Source organism: Leptomonas pyrrhocoris (assembly GCF_001293395.1).
Source record: "Leptomonas pyrrhocoris isolate H10 chromosome Unknown, whole genome shotgun sequence".
In the NCBI taxonomy this organism is placed as follows: Eukaryota; Euglenozoa; class Kinetoplastea; order Trypanosomatida; family Trypanosomatidae; genus Leptomonas; species Leptomonas pyrrhocoris.
The window spans coordinates 323,040-339,986 of record NW_015438372.1 but is presented as its reverse complement, the minus strand read 5'-3'; the positions used below and the strand labels follow the sequence as shown (position 1 = coordinate 339,986).

The 16,947-nt window shown below is 60.3% G+C and overlaps 4 protein-coding genes across 4 annotated transcripts; all 4 read left to right on the top strand.

The window, feature by feature from the left end:
- Positions 1–508: 508 nt before the first annotated feature.
- Positions 509–3,529, top strand: ABB37_06949 (putative acyl-CoA binding protein; the record flags this gene model as incomplete). The annotated part of the gene is made up of 1 exon (XM_015805405.1): positions 509–3,529. The coding sequence occupies one exon, from the start codon at positions 509–511 to the stop codon at positions 3,527–3,529; it is 3,021 nt and encodes a 1,006-aa protein (XP_015656018.1).
- Positions 3,530–5,188: 1,659 nt separating this feature from the next.
- Positions 5,189–12,295, top strand: ABB37_06948 (putative ubiquitin ligase; the record flags this gene model as incomplete). The annotated part of the gene is made up of 1 exon (XM_015805404.1): positions 5,189–12,295. The coding sequence occupies one exon, from the start codon at positions 5,189–5,191 to the stop codon at positions 12,293–12,295; it is 7,107 nt and encodes a 2,368-aa protein (XP_015656017.1).
- A 927-nt stretch (positions 12,296–13,222) lies between these two features.
- Positions 13,223–14,997, top strand: ABB37_06947 (hypothetical protein; the record flags this gene model as incomplete). The annotated part of the gene is made up of 1 exon (XM_015805403.1): positions 13,223–14,997. Exon 1 carries the CDS (start codon positions 13,261–13,263, stop codon positions 14,995–14,997), a length of 1,737 nt encoding a protein of 578 aa, XP_015656016.1. The 5' UTR covers positions 13,223–13,260.
- Positions 14,998–15,399: 402 nt separating this feature from the next.
- Positions 15,400–16,555, top strand: ABB37_06946 (putative cleavage and polyadenylation specificity factor 30 kDa subunit; the record flags this gene model as incomplete). Its single annotated transcript, XM_015805402.1, has 1 exon — positions 15,400–16,555. Exon 1 carries the CDS (start codon positions 15,515–15,517, stop codon positions 16,553–16,555), a length of 1,041 nt encoding a protein of 346 aa, XP_015656015.1. The 5' UTR covers positions 15,400–15,514.
- Between the last annotated feature and the right edge of the window lie 392 nt (positions 16,556–16,947).

Sequence of the window (16,947 nt, the reverse complement as noted above, 5' to 3'; positions counted from 1 at the left end):
ATGGATCTACACACCTGTGTGCGTGTGCCCACGGGCGTAGAGTTTTTGCTTGTGTGATTCGCAGCAAACGACGTAGCTCTCACGCTTCAACAGAGCAGATATATATATATATATATATATATAATTAATAATTGCGTTGGAAAACCACTCCCTTTGTCTCCCTGCGCTCGGCGTCTTTTGGCGGCAACGAAGTTCGCATGTTGTTGGGAACCATCAAAGTAAAAACCACAAAAAGCATACCTCCATATCTATTCCTTTGCATTACACACATACATATACATATACATTCTGCAGTTTGCAACGGCACTTCTCTGCGGACTTTTCCTTTGGTGGTGGTGGTTGTCGCTTTATACGAAAGCGGGAGAGCTTGGACGCAGACATACTCCTTCTGCCTGTTGTGGTGGGGTTCCTGGTATTAAAGCGCAGCTTCCGCAACGCAACGGGACGCAACGACACAACACACACCAACCGAAAAGGGAAAAGGAAGAAGACATTCACAAAGGGCGATATGGCAGCCGTTCACGTCGACGTTCAGGCGCCCCAGGCTGAGTTCACTCAGCTGCGCACGCCCGATGTGGCGGCCAAGTGCTACTGGACCACCTCCATTTTCGAAGGAAGTCCCCTCACCTTCCGCGTTGTCGACGACGCGGAGATGACGCCGGTGGATGGCACCGTGTACCTGAACGCGCGTCTGCAGGAGATGCACAAGCAGCTGCAAAACGCGTGCGTCCACCGCGCCGCCGAGCTAGCCTACCGCTCTCTCTTTGTAGAAATTAGTCTTCTCGACGATCCACTGGCGGTGCCGGGTGCTGCGGACTGCGCCGTGGATCTTTGGCTGCCGCTGCACGTGGCGCTCATGACAGGCAACAAGTCAGCCGTGCAGACTCTCCTGCAATTCCACGTAGAGCACGCCGTGGACGCCATGACCTGCTTCGCCAACACACCGAGTAAGGTGCGTACCGAAAAGGAGATGGAGGGCACTGCGACGTCGGAGGACTCGCCGGTGCAGCTCAGAATTGGGCTGGATGTCGGGGAGGCGGAGGCAGACAACGTGCGCGGCAGCGTCGGTGAGGCAGCATCAGCAGCAGCAGCGGCAGCACCAACAGCCCTCACCGGCTTCACTTTAGGTGACCCAATTCTGGAGTGTCAGGTCCGTCGGGAGTTGGGAGGAGCGGTTGTCCTTCTTGGCCACTTCGACGGCCGCATTCGCTACTCCTCCTCGGCGGCGGTGCGCAAGAGTCGGGCGCCGAGCCCGGTGCGGTCCGCCGGTGACAACAGTGCCTCCTCCGTCCCCACGCCCGTCAACGGCATCAACAATAACGACGCCAACGTCAACTCCGCTGCGCCGCCGGTGCTGCTGGGACCCGCCGAGGACCTGCTCGTGCAGAGCGTAATGGAGTACAACGAGGAACTCTTAAAAGAGGAGAACTCCTTATTCGAGGAACGCGGGGAGGAGTACTGTTTGATGAACGTGCTGACGGCGCTGCGTCCGCTTCTGCAGAGTGTGGTGCTGGAGATCGAGCGGCGGTGGCAAGGGGCGCTTCCAAGGAGCAAGAAGACACCACTTCCTTTCCCTGCGGATGTCGCGGAGCCCGCCGTCGACCTCCTGCGTGACTTCTGCGTGAGTCTGAGTGGGCTGCCGCAGCACCCACCGCTGCTCGTCGACAACAACCTACTCTTCGACCTCTGCCACCACGGCGACCTGACGCTCCTCTCAAAGGTACTGGACGTGTTTGAGGGGGCCCTCGCCCCGGTCCTGCGCGGTCAGGCCCTCCTTACCGACCGCCATAACGGCGGCAGCGGCAACAGCACTGCAGGGGGGATGCCCACCACCCCGAAGTTGCACGTCGCCGCCTCCGCCAGCCGCGATCCCTCGCCGCACCTGTCGAGCTTCAGCGCCGCCCCGGGCTCCCTCCTCGCCGCGAGCTGCATCAGCACCAATTCCACCGCTGCCCACCGCCCCCTCGCCCAAGTCCGCAGCAGCCACAGCGTCACCGGCACCCCGCGGGGCGGCAGCATCGGCCACCACCTGTGCCACCCACCGACCCCCACCTCATTCTGGTGGAGCTGCCGGCCGCAGCAGGTACATCAGCTCGCGTTTACGGCTCTGTGGATCGGGTGCCGCGAGTCGGTGGAGGAGAGCAGCGGCAGCGGCCGCCGCCGTCGCGCCGTCTCCATCTCGACAGAGAACCGCGTGATGATGGCGACGGTCCGGCAGCTGGTGGAATCGCGAGTGGCGGCGCAGAAGCTGAGCTCGATGATCTGGTCTGGACACCTCGTCACCATCGCGAAGCTGCTGTCGCGGGACTGCACGCTGGAGGACTTTATAGACTTTGTGGAGGAGGGTGGATACTTCAACTTTGCTGCCTCGAGCGGCTTCAGCGGGCCTTTTTTGTCGGTGCTCGTGTCTGGTGTGATGGTGGCGGCCGCGGTGCGCGATGCGGCGACGGTGCGGGTGCTGCGCCACAAGGTGGAGACGCTGTTGGCGGACGTCCCGGGTCGGTCCTCGCCGCTGCGCTCCTACGTGATGGGCAAAGCGCTCACACACACGGAGCGCTTCTCAGAGCTGTGGCTGGACGCCGGCAGCAACCGCGGCGACGACGGCGGCGGTACTTCTCCGGCGGATGGGACATCGATGCGTGCGAGTCGTCTGCCGCACAAATTTCGTACGCGGGTGGAGCTGCTGTACTACGCGGTGGTGGAGCAGGTGCTGGAGGCGGCCGAGGAGGCGTGGACGCAGGAGCCGGAGGACGGGCCAGCCGGCGCCGCCCCCACCTCCCTCTGGGTCTCCGGCTCTACGAAAGAGGAGGCCCAGGCCGCCCTGCAGAACTGGCTGCTCATGTGGACGAACTTCTTCACGGGCCTGCGTGACCGCCCGGACCACCGACGCAGCCCCAGCTTCAGCAGCACTTCCTCGCAGGTCTCGAGGGGGGAGCAGCAGCAGCAGAGCAACAACAGCAGTACGGACGGCCCCTTTAGCAAGGAGAAGAAGAACAAGCCACGTCCGCAGCCCCCCGCCGCACCGTCGATCCACGACGTGATGACCACCACTGCAGACGACGTCCTCGGCGATGACACGAACGAAGTCGTCGAGACGGTTCGCCGGATGTGTCGCGCACTGATCAGCCGACTCGAGACGGGCAACGCCCCGCTGCCGGCGCTGCACCGTGCCCTCTACCCGAACGGCGTGAACGACGCGGACGGCGGCGCGTCGGGCTCGGCCACCCCTGCCCAGGTGGACAAGGCCCTCCCGATGTCCTCCATCGATCAGGACTTTACCTCCGCCACGCGTGCGTTTGGCGACATGGCGGCCAAGGAGAGTCAAGAGGTGCAGCTGAAGTTTTACGGGCTCTACAAGCAGGCAACGAAGGGCGACGTGGACGTTAGCCGGCCCGGTTTCTTTGACTACGCTGGACGGGCGAAGTGGGACGCGTGGTCGAAGCTGAAGGGCATGAGTCTGCTCGATGCGAAGCGAGCTTACGTGAATGAGTACAAGATGATGATCGACCTGCGGAAGTCGAACAAATAAATCTAAAAAAAAAAACAGAATCAAAGTCTTCATGATGGAGCGATCCAGCATGTCGTCTGTCTTCGTCATTTCCCCTCATCTACGTTATCGGTGGGCTCTCCTCGCGTTTTGCATGCTTTTAAGTCAGTCGGATGCTTTCTCGTGGTCACTGCTCTCGAAGTATGTGTGTGTGTGTGTGGATGTGCTGCAGGACGTTGTTGTTTAGCCGCCGATGAGACAGAGGGGAGGGTCACGAAGTCGCTGATGCGAAGTTCTTTTCAGCCTTATCGTTTTGTCTCCCGCCTTTTGCTGTTCGTTCTCTCTCCCCCTCTCTCTCTTGCCGTTGCGTACGATCGATTTATGTTAACGTGCTCTCTTTTTGTTTTTCTATAATCCTATTTATTTATTTCTTCTTGTTGTTTTTTCCGCATTGTGTGGTCTCTTCTTCTTCTATGTGTGTGTGTGTGTCTTGTGCTTTCTGTGATGCGTCAGCGTTGGTGTTTGTTTCTCGAGGTTGTTGTTGCTTTTTGGGAGGGGGTTGGAAGGGATGTTCACGCGTGTTTCGCCTCCACCTCGCCTGGGCGTGTGGGGCAGCTCTCCGGTCATCTATCCAAGCGCCTCTTTCCTTCGTTCTTTTCTCTTTTTTTTTTGAGGGGAGGGGGGGAGCTTGTCGTGTGCTTCGCCAAAACGGCCTGCCTGCTTGCTTACTTGTATGCTTGTATGTTCTTTCTTCGGCCACCGGCTTAAGAGGAAGAATAATTGAAAGAGATGAGAGGCCGCAAGGGGGCAGCCACACGACTGTCTTCGTGTTCTGTGCATTTGTGTTGCGTCGTGGAACTCCTGTCGGGTCTGCAAACGACTTTTTTTTTTGTCTGGCTTTACGTTGCCAGCTAAGAAGTCAACGTTCCTTTTTGTTTTCACCAATCATCAGCATCAGCATCATCACGCTGCCCACCCGTGGGGCGTGGGAAAAGGCAAACTAGAAGAGGTGAGTTGTAGTCTGTGGATCACTGGGTTATTCCGTCGCACGGGGAGGGATTCACATATATAACTGTGTATGTATGTATGTATGTGTGTGTGTGTCAACAAAGGCGAGCAAATCCCGCAGTTGTGACTGTTTCCGACGAGCGTCACACACGTTATATTTCTCCTCTCTGAGAAAGTGGAGCGGCAGGGTCTTGATTGGTTATTTGGTTTTTGTTCAACTATGTGTCTATCCGTGAAGCGCTCCATTTCATTCTCCCGCTTTTACCCTCCACTTCCACGTCTGCGGATACGCTACATTGGTTCCTTCTTTTCACTCCTCCTACAAACACACACACACACGAAACGTCGATCTGCTAAACTCGGTCGCAGCAGCACTAGCCTGCGTTCTGAAAGGAAAAGTTAGCGCAGACTTCTTCTTTCATTTCATTATATTACTCTCTTTCTCTCTCTCTCAATTCGCCTACAAGCACAGAGGCGAGAAGAAGAAGCAAAAAATAATCGCGGTACTCATCTTTCGTGTAACAGTAGTGGCTTTTACGTCTTCTTCTTCGCTAGGGTGGAGCTGTGCGTAATTGTCGCCCACTCTTGTATTTATTTTGGCCGCATCAGATTTTTCTGGCGTTGGTGCTGATCGTGTGTGTGTGTGTGTGTGGATGGGTGTGTGTGTGTGTGGCCCCCTCTTCCTGTTGTCAAATGCTTGGAGTTTTGTTCAAGGTTTTTCTGACACTTACCGGCCTCGTTGTTGTTTTCCTCTCCCCTTTCTCCGCCCTCTCAGCACTCCTCATCTTCAATTATCTCCGTTCGCTTGTGCACCCCTACGCCAACTCCACCGCCACCCACGACACCCGTCACCAACGTGCAGCAGGCGCCATTGCTGATGGTCCTGCGCAGAGCGCTGCTCTATCGTGGTCTGAACTGTTAACGTTGGTCTCCGGCACCGTGCTGGTCCTTGTCCTCGCCTCCCTCGTCCCGCGCCACCTCGTTTACCTTGCCAAGAGCTGCAGGCTTTCCCTCGCCGTGAAGCGCTTTCTCGCCCGCTGCATGGGCTACGATCCGGCCCGGCCGGCGACCTGGAGCATCGCCCAGCTCCGCCTCTACGCCGCAGAGCACAACATCAGCATCCCGAGCGGGTGTGAGAAGTCAGAGCTGGTGGCCCTCGTCGATGAGTGTCTGACCAACGCCCTCCTCGCGGAGCACATCCGCAAGGAAAATGTGCTGGACGACGCCGTCCTCCCTGACATCCTTGCCGCCACGACGGACACGATCTTACGTCACCGCGCCTACCCGGGCTACGCCAGGACCCTCCGTCAGCATCCAAAGAAGCTGCAGGAGATCATCGAGGCCGGGCTGCACCAGCTCGAGTCGCTCACCTTCGTCGCGCAGCTCTGCGGTGCGCAGCTGCTCAGTCCGCTGAGTGCGTGGCTGGACCAGGTCGCACATGCCGAAGATGGAGGGGCATCGTTTCAAGCGGCCCTGACGCCGGCGGAGGGCGCGGCGGCCGTCTCTGCCGTCTGCGGCCGCCTCTGCGGGGACGGCGACATGGTCGTGCGCTGCCTCGACTGCGGTGCCGACCCGACGTGTGTGATGTGCATGGATTGCTTCCGCCACTCCCCATGCGTGAACCACCGCTACCGCATCACCCAGGGCTCGGGCGGTGGGATGTGTGACTGCGGTGACCCGACGGCGTGGAAGCCGGAGTCCTTCTGCAGCAAGCACCGCCCTGTCGCCGCCGCCGGACTAGACAACGGCGGAGGGGCGACAAGCGCGCCAAGTCCAGTGGACACGCTCGCTGAGGAGGACAGAGAATGGGTCGTTGTTCTGCTGCGCGGCACCGTGCAGTACATCGCTCTCGCGCTCCTGCAGAACCTGCGCATTTGTGCAGCGCAGAAGCGGGCGAAGACAAAGGCGAAAAGCGCTTCACTGGCACCACAGGGTGGTGGCCTTGCCTCGACTGCATCGGAGGACCCCGAGGCGGCGTTGATGGCGGATGTCGCGCTGATCGCAGACGCGTACGACTGGCTCGCTGGCTGGCTGACGCCTGTGACGAACCGGCTGTCGGAGCTCGTGTCGACCACCGAAGTGGCGAAGCAGATTGTTGCACAGCTGTGGACGGAGCCGCTCTGCCTGTGTGCTGCTCTTGACGGCAACGGAGACGACGACGACGACGAAGAAAAGGTCCCGGACAGGCAGCACGAGAAGAACTCGCCGAGTGGCGTCCGTGTCGCTGCACGTGCGGCTGCCTCGGCGAAGCAGAACGACGCCATCCTCGCTGCGTTGCCGGACACCTTCAGCTGTCTGCACCCTGTCTTCTTGTTTGAGACTCTTCGCCCTGTTACGGCGCACGAAAGGCCCCTCAGGGACGCCCCGCCGGATCTGTGGAGCCCCGTTCTCGCCAAGTGTGTCTCCCACTGTCTGAGTGTGTCGAAGCTTCGCATGCCCGTCGGCGCCCTCATGGCCACCTACGCAGAATGCATGAACGCACACGAGGTGGCAGATGACGGCCACTACCCTCTGCGCGAGTGTCAGGTGCAAGTGCTGACCAATCCCGATGTTCTCATGCACCTCATGACGCCTGCGCACATGCCTTACCGCAACGCCACGAACACCGTCGTGCACCGCGTGCTCAGCTCCATCCTCTACTCGTTGAGCGTGTGCCTCGATCAGGGCCCACGCAATGCCATCCTGCGCACCTCCTCCGTGGCCACCGACGGACTTATCTTCATTGAGCACCAAAACGGGAATATATCCTATGGCGGCGTCAGCGTGATGGGTTACTCCCTGTACTCGCTGCCCGCCGCGTGCTACACCCTCGTCCTCAACCGACTGGCCTGGCGCGCCTTCCTGCAAATACACGGTACCCTGGCGATTAGCGGGTACATCAACGCAGACCCCGATGCCCCGACCGACTCCTCGCGCTTCCCCGCGCCGGACTTTTATGGGCGTACTCTATCGCGACACATGTGGCTGTGGTTCAACGCCATGCGGGGGATCCTCACGGCGTTGATGCGGTTGCCCGCCGACGACAGCAACAAAGGCACGGGCTCAACGGCCTCGATGCCGGGTATCGCACCCGCCGACTTCACCGCCGCTCTTCAGGTCCCACACGCGATGTGGCAGCGGTGGACCGAGGCAACGCGCTTCGATGCCCCACCAGACACTTCCCGGCGGCGGCGCGTCTTTCTCCAAATGCTGGGGAGCTGCAAGGTTGAAAACGGACGGGAGGAGGCCCTGCTGATTATCCAAAACGGCGGGCTGGCAGCGGCGCAGATGGCAGCGATTCAGCAGCACGTGGCAGAGGCGGCGGCGGCATCGAGGGACGGCAGGGCGCGAGTCCACGACGCGGCGGCCGGCACCACCACGGCCATGAGCGCGCCTCTCGCCGCTGCCGTCGGCTACGCGGTTCAAGTGCTGTACGAGATCAGTCGCACGATGGACGCCGTCTTTCAGAAGCAGCGGGACGGGTTCTGCCAGCGGTGTCACACCATCGCGCTGGAGCGTGATGGTCGCCCAGGCACGGCGGTGATGCTGCCGGAGGCAGAGTCTGCGGCTGCGAAGGAGGAGGGCAACGTGCAACGAGGGGATGGACGTCCTACACCGTCGGCAGCAGTGACAGCGACGACTTTGTCAGCTGAGAAGGGGCGCAACGAAGAAGAGGAAGGGGAAGGAGAGTCGTCTCCCTCGCTGCCCTCCTCACCTGCGCTGCCGCCTTCGCAAAGCCCGATAGACGTTTTTGAGTACAACTTACTGCAGCCGGCCCTGCACGCCACCACCTTCTCCAATCACCTGCCACGCATGTTCGGCGCGGTCCTCACGGCGTGGGTCATTGAGCAGCAGCGGCAGCGACACGCGCCGGCCGCCGCAGCCACGACGCGACTCTCCGGCCTTTGCGACGATGCCGTGCAGACAACGTCGCCGGCGTCGTCATCATCAACGCATCTTGCGCGTCCCCTCCACACACTTCTCGACTGCTTCTTCAAGCTGCGTGCGACGGCCATGCCGCACCTCGTGCAAGACCGTCTTACGACTCTCCAGCAGCTCTTAGACGCGCTGGTGATGCCGCAGGTGCTGATGGGGCAAGTCTTTGACGGCTTGTGGCGACGGGACAGCTACGGGGTATCGGCGGCTGCGGGCATGTACATTGGGTACTGTCGCAGCGTCGTGGCGGAGTTCGATGTGCTGATGTTGCAGGTCCTCACCATGGAACTGGCGCCGGCGGACATGGCCATTCAAATTCTGCGTCGCTTCTCGTACGCGAAACAGAGCGCGAGCGCCAAGGCGAAGGTGGACGCAGCCCTCGCCGCGGCCGTGAAGAAAAGGGGCGCCGGCGCAGCGAGCCGGACGCGTCATCTTGCCTTCCGCCGATACCTGAAAGGCTACCGGCACTACCTGCGGCTTATGTTGACGCTCGTGGTGGACACGACGAAGGCCTCCTTCCACCCTCCGCTGTCGTCGCACTGCATTGAGCGCACGGTGGCGCACTTTCTCGCCCAGAAGAAGGTCTCGCACTCGGCGATTCTGAAGGTCGTGAGCGACTACGTCCGCGGAGGCGACTTCGGCATCGCCGAGGAGGACGAGAAAGACACGAACGGCAAAGTCATTCGCTTCACGCAGGTCATCGACGCGGCGGTCAAAAAGCTCGCCGTCGCGCAGGACTCCAGCCGCGGCAAGCAGTTCCGCCTCCGCGATGTGCCGACGTGGAAGGCGCACGTCAACCTGTATCAAAGCTCCATCTTTGACTCGCAGCTGGAGGAAATCCACAGCAACTACCGAAGCATCGCCCTCGTCGACGAAGGGGCAACGCAGCCGCCATTTGGCGAGGGGGAAGACGGCAGCAACGCCAGCAGCAGCGCCGACCGTCACGCCCTCCCCCCTACGCAGCTCTTCGACGATGCCATGTACGCAGAGCTGCTGCCCACCACACGCTCCTTGCTGCACACCGATGCGCTGCTCCTGCCGGCGCTGTACGTGCTGCACGAGTACACCAACGCGCACGCGCCACCGGCAACAACAGCAACAGGGCCAAGTTTTCCTCTTGCGTGTACAGAGGAGGTGAGCACGCAGAGTCCACGCAACGACGCGTCCGCCCACCAAAGTCTGTCGTCTGGAGGGGGTACGGTGGTAGACAGCTACAGCAGCAGCAGTGACAGCGAAGACGATGACGACAACGATGATGACGAGGACACCAACTTCATTAGCCGCGAGGCCCTCTTGCACGCCGTCACCGCCCTCTATCTGTGTGTGCAGGACTGCCGGTCCATCACGCGGGCCATGCAGGCCGTCGAGCGGGCCAACGACAACGACGACGACACGACCACCCCCGGAGCGGCGCACTCCTCGAATGCGCGTGGTGGTGACAGAGGGGATGCCATCTCTTGGGATCTCGTGGAGCTCTACCTCCGGCGCTATCGTGTGAATGAGCTGAGCTTTACGCCCTCCTCGTCCGCACAGGTGCTGCCGCTGCCAGAGCTGACCGGCCCCAGCACCCTCCTGCATAAGCTGCAGACCCACGTGACGCTGCACTGCTTGGCCTCCGCAACGTCTAACGCCACCACCGTCCGCGTCACCTCTGCTGAGATGCTGCATCGACTGCGTACGCACCTGAACGCGGACAAGGGTGCCGACATCTACAGCTGCCTGGAGATGGTAGAAGAGGTGCTGGTGCTGACCGGGATGGCCACCTTCGACGCGGCGGCGGCCTCTGCCGAGCAGCGGTTGAAGGAGGAAGCGGCGCGGAGCCGCAAGAAGCTGATTCAGGAGCGGCAGGCAAAGCTGATGCAGCGCATGCGCAGCCGCGTTCTCAAGACCACGGTAGACAAAGGCGCCTCTTCCACCTCTGCAGCCGGCACCACAGCGAACACTTCGGAGAAGTCTAGGCATGCAGTTGGCAGCCCCAGCTCCTCTTCTGCCAAGGTAGGCGCTGCGGCTAACAACGTCAGCGGCTCGCTCCTCACCAAGGTGCTGCTGGAGCTGGCCACGCTGGACTGCTGCGTATGCCACGCCGCCACGGAGGAACCGCTCTTCCTGCTCTGCCACACGAGCACCTCCTCCGTCCTCCCGCAGCTGGGGGCGCTGACGCTGCCAGACGACCGTGGCGTGCACAACCACCTCTGCACCTGCGGCCACGCCGCGCACAAGACCTGCGTCGAGAAGCTTTTCGTCCGCCTCTCCGTGTTGTGGCAGCGGTGGAACTTCCGCAGTCAGCTCTACCTTGGACCGACGGAGTTCAACTGCCCGCTGTGCAACATGATTGTCTCGACGCTCGCGCCAGTCCCGTCGCTGTCCCTCGGTGCGATGGCGCCCGCGTCCCCTGGTGTGCCGAGCGGCGCGACGTCCCTCTTTGAGGAGCTCCAGTCCGGCACCGTGCACCCCAAGAAGAGCGGCAGCGGTGCTGGCAAGGATCGGACGGAGGACGTGGTGGTGGAGTTCCAGACGAACCTGGCGAATAGCGCGGTGGGCTTCAGCCCGTCGGAGGACATCCCTCCCCTCGTGACCACCGAAGACGCGCTGCAGAAGGGCAACGAAGCGGCGTGGATTCTGTCCGAGACGATGCGGACTTTCTTTTACTCGAGTCATCTCCTGCTCGAGGGCGTCAAGGCTGGCCAGTCCATCGGCCACCGCCATTTGATCAGCCTCCTGTCCCTCCTGGTGAGTCTCATGCCAGCGAAGCTGCAGGCGGCGCAGGCAGCGTTGCGCGAGAACTTCAAAAGGACCGCGAAGGACGAGGACTGTCTTTTGCTGCTGGACGCGCTCTTGAAGCCGCGTGAGGCGTCCCATCTCATTTGCGCCCACGTCGAGGCACAGGTCTTCCCTGGCATGCCACACGACTACCTGGAGCGGCTGCTCGCATGTGCGGAGCGTGCGACGACCACCACCGATGCCGCAGCGGAAGTCGAAGCAGAAGACGAAGAAGAGCAAGCAGCAGTTCCCGCTTCGGCGTTTCAAAGGTCTGCAGAGGCGCTGGAAGCCGACTTCCCCGGCGTCACGATTGCCGTGTGGAAGGCGATGGGTGTCTTGACCCTCCTCAAGGCCCTCCTCGTCGAGGACGCCAGTCACGCCATCATCCTCAGCAGCGCAAGCTTCACAGTGGCGGGCACGGTGACCTTCACGACGCTGCACAGCGCCCGCCTCCGCACCCCCGCGGCGCGCTGCACGGCGATTGTGCGTATGATGCAGTATGTACTTCCGGTGCCGCACAAGAGCTCGAGCGAGCAGCTGGCGGTGGTAGCGCAGGACCTGCTGAGATGGGTTGGCGGCGACACGGCCACCACGCAGCCGGCCGCGGTGGCCAGGCTGCCCCACCCGGGCGCGTTGCCGTACACCGGCGCCGACGCGTACGTGGCGCAAATCGCCGAGACGCTGCTGCACCTGCCGCGGGTCTACGCCACCCTCCTGACCGCCTTTGCTGAGCACAAACGCTGCGCTGTGTGTCAGCGCGAGGCGGCCAATCCGGTTCTGTGCTGTCGCTGCGGGCAGCACATGTGTATGCATCGGCAGCGTTCGGGGTCGCCGCCGGAGCTGTACCAGCACGTCCGCGCGTGCGGTGGGGCGGTGGGCGTCTTTCTCGCGGTGCGGCTAGGGACGTTCTACGTGATGGAGCTGACATGTGGCCGGCTGTACGCGGTGCAGACGAACTACACGGATGAGTACGGCGAGCGGGATCGAAACCTGAACCGCGGCGTCCCGCTCTTCCGCGACCGCGAGGAGACGCAGAAGCTGATTGAACTGTGGATGCAGAACAAGTGGGGTGCGGTCTCGATCGTCTTCGCGAACTCAAACCGGCTGGACCTAACGGAACTATAGAAAAGGTTGGATTAGGGGGAGAGGGGGGAGAGGGGGGTAGTGCGTCATTTGGTAGGTGTCGGTGTGTGTCCGTGTGATGCAGGCGTATGCTTCTCTGTTGTGTTTTTGCTACCTCTGTGCGCTTTGGCTAACGCTGTTTTTGGTTGTTCTTCTGCACATCGCAAAATATTTTTTGATTATCTTTTCTGAGAGCTTGCGCCAGGAAAAAAACGCCTAGAGATGAATCGAAAGCCACGCGTTGTATACTTTCCCTTTCTCCTTCTCTCCCCTCCAGTCGACCTCTCCCCAGGAAAGGCTGTTTTCTTTTTTCCCACCGTCCCGCCCTTTTCCAACCCCACGAGATGGAAATGCAGACGATCTGAGTCTGCAAGAAACTCCCTTTCGTAAAGTTCTAATTGGTTCAAAAATAAATATAAAAAGAAAATGACGCCGCCCATCCTTAAAGGAAAATGAAAACGATACAGGGATGTAACGACACTGTGTTGCACTTTATTGATCTTTCTCCTTTCTCCTTTCTTCTTCCGTCCTTCCTGATCTGAGAGTGGTCGACTAGAGTTTTTCCTAAAGGCGTAGCGCGTTGCAGTGACAAAACCGCGACCCAAGACTTCCAAACGACTCGAAGAAGTACCTCTCGCTCTCACAGCAGGCGTTCCTCGCTCTATATATATATATATGGCGCAACCTCATCTTCACGGCAATACGGGTTCTGGAGACATTCAAGAGGAGTTTCATCTCACATGAGCATGGTGTATTGCTGTTTTGCTGCGATGATGATGCTGATGCTGATGATGCCGATGATTGTGTGATCCCCACCTTTTCACTGTTTAACCAATTCTTCTTCTTTCAAACCTTCTTCTTTGGGGTGCATCTACGGTCTTTTTCTTTTTCCTTCGCATTCAACGCGTCTCTTCGCGCGCCACCTCTTCAGCTGCACGTACCGTATTTTACGTGTTTCGAAGCACCCCATGCACGTCGCCGCAACAGGGGACGACGATCAACGCAACCGTTGTCCGCCCGCCTTCGTGCCGTGCGTGGAGGACGCCGCGTACACGCGTCAGCTCGGTCGGCATCCAGCCGCCTTTCAACGCGCCCTCGACGCCGTCAGCTACCGCTACCTCATCGCCACGTCCCGCCTTGCGGAGAGTCCACATGGCAACTCGGCGGCCCACGCACGCTATGCCGCGACGCTGCGGGAGAACTACGAACGTTTGTGGAAGCAACGAGCGCAAGTGCCGAAGGCGGCCCGACGGGAGTGGTTCGAGACGGTGATGGTCCACCTTTACGCTCTGAACAGGCTCGAGGTAGGTTTGCTGTGGTTGCTGGATCACGTCCACTCGCGTGAGGAAAAGCGCGATAGCACGGAGTACGGACCCACAGAAGATACATCGCCACCTGCGTCTTCAGCGGACGTCGCTACTGGGTCCGGCCCCGCGCGGAAGCAATCAAAAGGAAAGAAATCGGCCCAAGACACATCCCCGCTGTGGTTTCTGTGGCACGATGCGCAGCGCCACCTGCATCACCTCACGCTGCGACTGCACACGTGGACGCCGGCGGGCGGTGGGGCATACGCCGCCCGTGCGGCCCTGCGACCCGCGGATCTCGCCCGCATGGACAGCTCTGCCTTCACGTGGCGCGTGCGCCTCTGGGTTCGGGTGAGCTGCATGGTGTTGACCGACTCCTCTGCCTCACTGTGTGTCTGTCAACCTGCGGAGCAGGAAGTGTCGCACACTGCCCTTTGCGAGAGCTTTTCCGGGGCGTTGACCTCTAGCGATTTCTCCTTCGCAGACGATGACCCCGAGCTGTGTCGTGTCTTGCGTGCTCTGACGTCCTCTACGCCGGGCGACGATGCACGTATCATACGGAGGCAGCTCGCAGGCGCTCTCCTCTATCGGGTGTTGCTTGAAACGATGCTGGTGCGGCTGCGTACGCTGCCGCGGTGTCTCTTCACGTGGCGCCTCCTCCGTGACGTTTTGCGGTCGTGTGCCTCCGCAGCCTCACCCCTCGAGCACGGTGCGGCAATAACAACGGCAAAGAATAACGCGGCCGTGCTGGTCGCCATGTGTGCATACATCGACGCAGTTGTTGTACCCTACTTGGAGCAGCGAGACTGCCACCTCGGCAACAGCAACCACACTGCGACGGAGATTCAGGTGCGCTTCACGCAGCTTTCGGAGCAGCGAATGCGGGCACTGCACACCGCCGCTGCAGCAGTCACGTGCAACAACCAAAGCGCCGAGCGTGCAGCCCTTCTTCTCTCCTCTTCCTCTGCACATGAAGTGCTGCCCCTCGACAGCGATGGACGACTTCCTGAAAAGCAGCGCGCAGACGTGAGAGTAGCCTTGAGTCAGACCCTTCGTCGCGTCTGCGCGTATGACGTCGTCGCGGGCACGACGGCTGCGGCGGTAGCGGATGTGCTCGCGAACGACGATGACGACGATGACAACACGCCGAGTCCCATCGACAGCGGTGTCCCACTGGCCGCGGAAGTGATGGCGGCGATGCAGAAGAACATCGCCCTCAAGCAGCTGGATGAACGCCTCTTCCACTCCGAGTCCCGCCGCACGCGCCAGCTGGAAGCATTTTTGCACCACTATTTCACGCAGAGCCCCACATTGGCCTTTGACCGCTCCTACAAGGGAGCTCCAACAGACGCGTCATCGACTGCGGAGGAGGAACGAATGGACAGGGGAGGTGCGCAGTAGCGTTACGCACCTGCTGACGTTGGATCCACAGAACCTTGAAAATGAAAAACGAGAGAAAACGAAGGAGATGCGTTAAATAATATTTTTTCCCAGTACGACCTGTGAAGAAACGGTATGGAATGGCGACAGGGCCGCGGAGTTACATTGCGACGCCCCCCCCCCCTTCCCCCCGACTGAAGGGGGGCAACTCTGCTTTCAAAGTGTACGGCCGCGACAAGTGCTGACGCGCAGCTCCTCGCAGGTGGAGGCTATCCCAACCCACACCGAACTCCTCTTCTGCTTACCCAACAGCTGTTGTTATTGGCGGAGTTCTACACACTTTTCTCGACTATCTTTCTCATGCTTTTTCTCTTTTTTCTCCTCCTTGTTCCCGCTGATCTCCCGATTCAACCCGCTGCTTCAGTGGTGTCGAGTGCGCCAGACCGTGTGGCGACCATTCAAGGGTTGAAGTACCAAAGAAGAAAAAGAATCGCACAGCAAGAGAAGTCAAACATAACTTTTAGAAAATAACAAGAAGATGTTTGCGGATGATGCGGCGGGGACGCACTTCGACTTCGAAGACACGCTCCCTCCAGAGCTCCCTCACACGGAGAAAAAGTTAGAAATTTGCCAGGACTTCCAGCGCGGTCGCTGCCGACTAGGTGACGCCTGCCCGCAGCGCCACATCATCTCCTCCTACCGCACCGTCCAGACCAAAGTGTGCAAGCACTGGCTGCGCGGCGCCTGCGTGAACGGCGACAACTGTCTCTACCTGCACGAGTACGACTACCGCTACGTCCCGCAGTGCGCCTTCTTTGAGCGCGTTGGCGAGTGCACCAACCCGGAGTGCCCTTTTCTGCACTCGAAGCCGAACGAGACGCAGCCGGAGTGCGCCGCCTACCGCCGCGGGTTTTGCCCTCTCGGGCCGCGCTGCCGCCTGCGTCACGTGCAGCGCGAGACGGCCTGCCCGTACTACCTGGCTGGCTTCTGCCCCTTAGGCCCCCGCTGTCCCCTCGGGCACCCCATACAGGAGCGCTACGACCGCGATGCGGTGTCGAAGCGCATTCTCGCCAAGATGATCGTCGAACGCGCCGACGACCCGACGTTTAATCGGACGGCGACGTGCTACCGGGCTGGCTGCTTCGATCCTGGTCACCTCGCCCCTGACTGTCCCGGGCCACAACACAGTGTGCTGCACCGGATGCTAGGGGAGATCCAAGAGCCGGGCCAGCCGATTGGCGCGTTAGATGAAGGCGTGCGTGGCGGCGGCGGCGGTAGCGGCGCGCGTAGGCGCTGCTTTCTGTGCAACCAAGAGGGCCACACGGTGCGAGACTGTCCCATGAACACGCAGCAGCAGCAGCGCGGGCACGATGCTCGCCGAGGTCGCGGCGGCGGCGGTGGAGGAGGTATGGGAGGTGCGGGAGGTGCGGACGGTATGCGCCGTCGTCCTCGCCGTGATGGAGAAATTGGTGGTGGTGGCGGTGGTGGCGGCGGCGGCCTTCATGGTCGATTCGCTGCCGGGGGAGACAGGGGTTACGGCGGTGGGGGCAATCGTCGCCGAATGACGCGCGATCACTAATCGAGGAGGAAAGAAATTCTTTAAAAGCGGTTGCTGCGTGCACTCTGCGTGGAACTCGAGTGCGACGTTCTGCGTTGTTCCCCTCTGCTTTCCCGACCTTTGTGTTTTCTCTTCCCTCTCCCTCTCACTGCGGATCCAGGTCTGCTTTTAAATGAAGCACGGTGTTTATATACATATATATATGAAGGTTGCCGCCACAGCGGGCAGGATCTGATCTCAAAGGTGAGAGTTGGCATGGCGTCTCCTACCACACTTGTGTCTGTGGCGGGGAGTTGTTTGCTATGGGTCTTGTACCCTTTGTTTGTTCGTGTATTGGCTGGTGCGGATGCAAACGCACCCTTCGTTGTTGTTTCTTTTCTTCTAAACCGTATTCCGAGAAAGGAAAAGGTAAA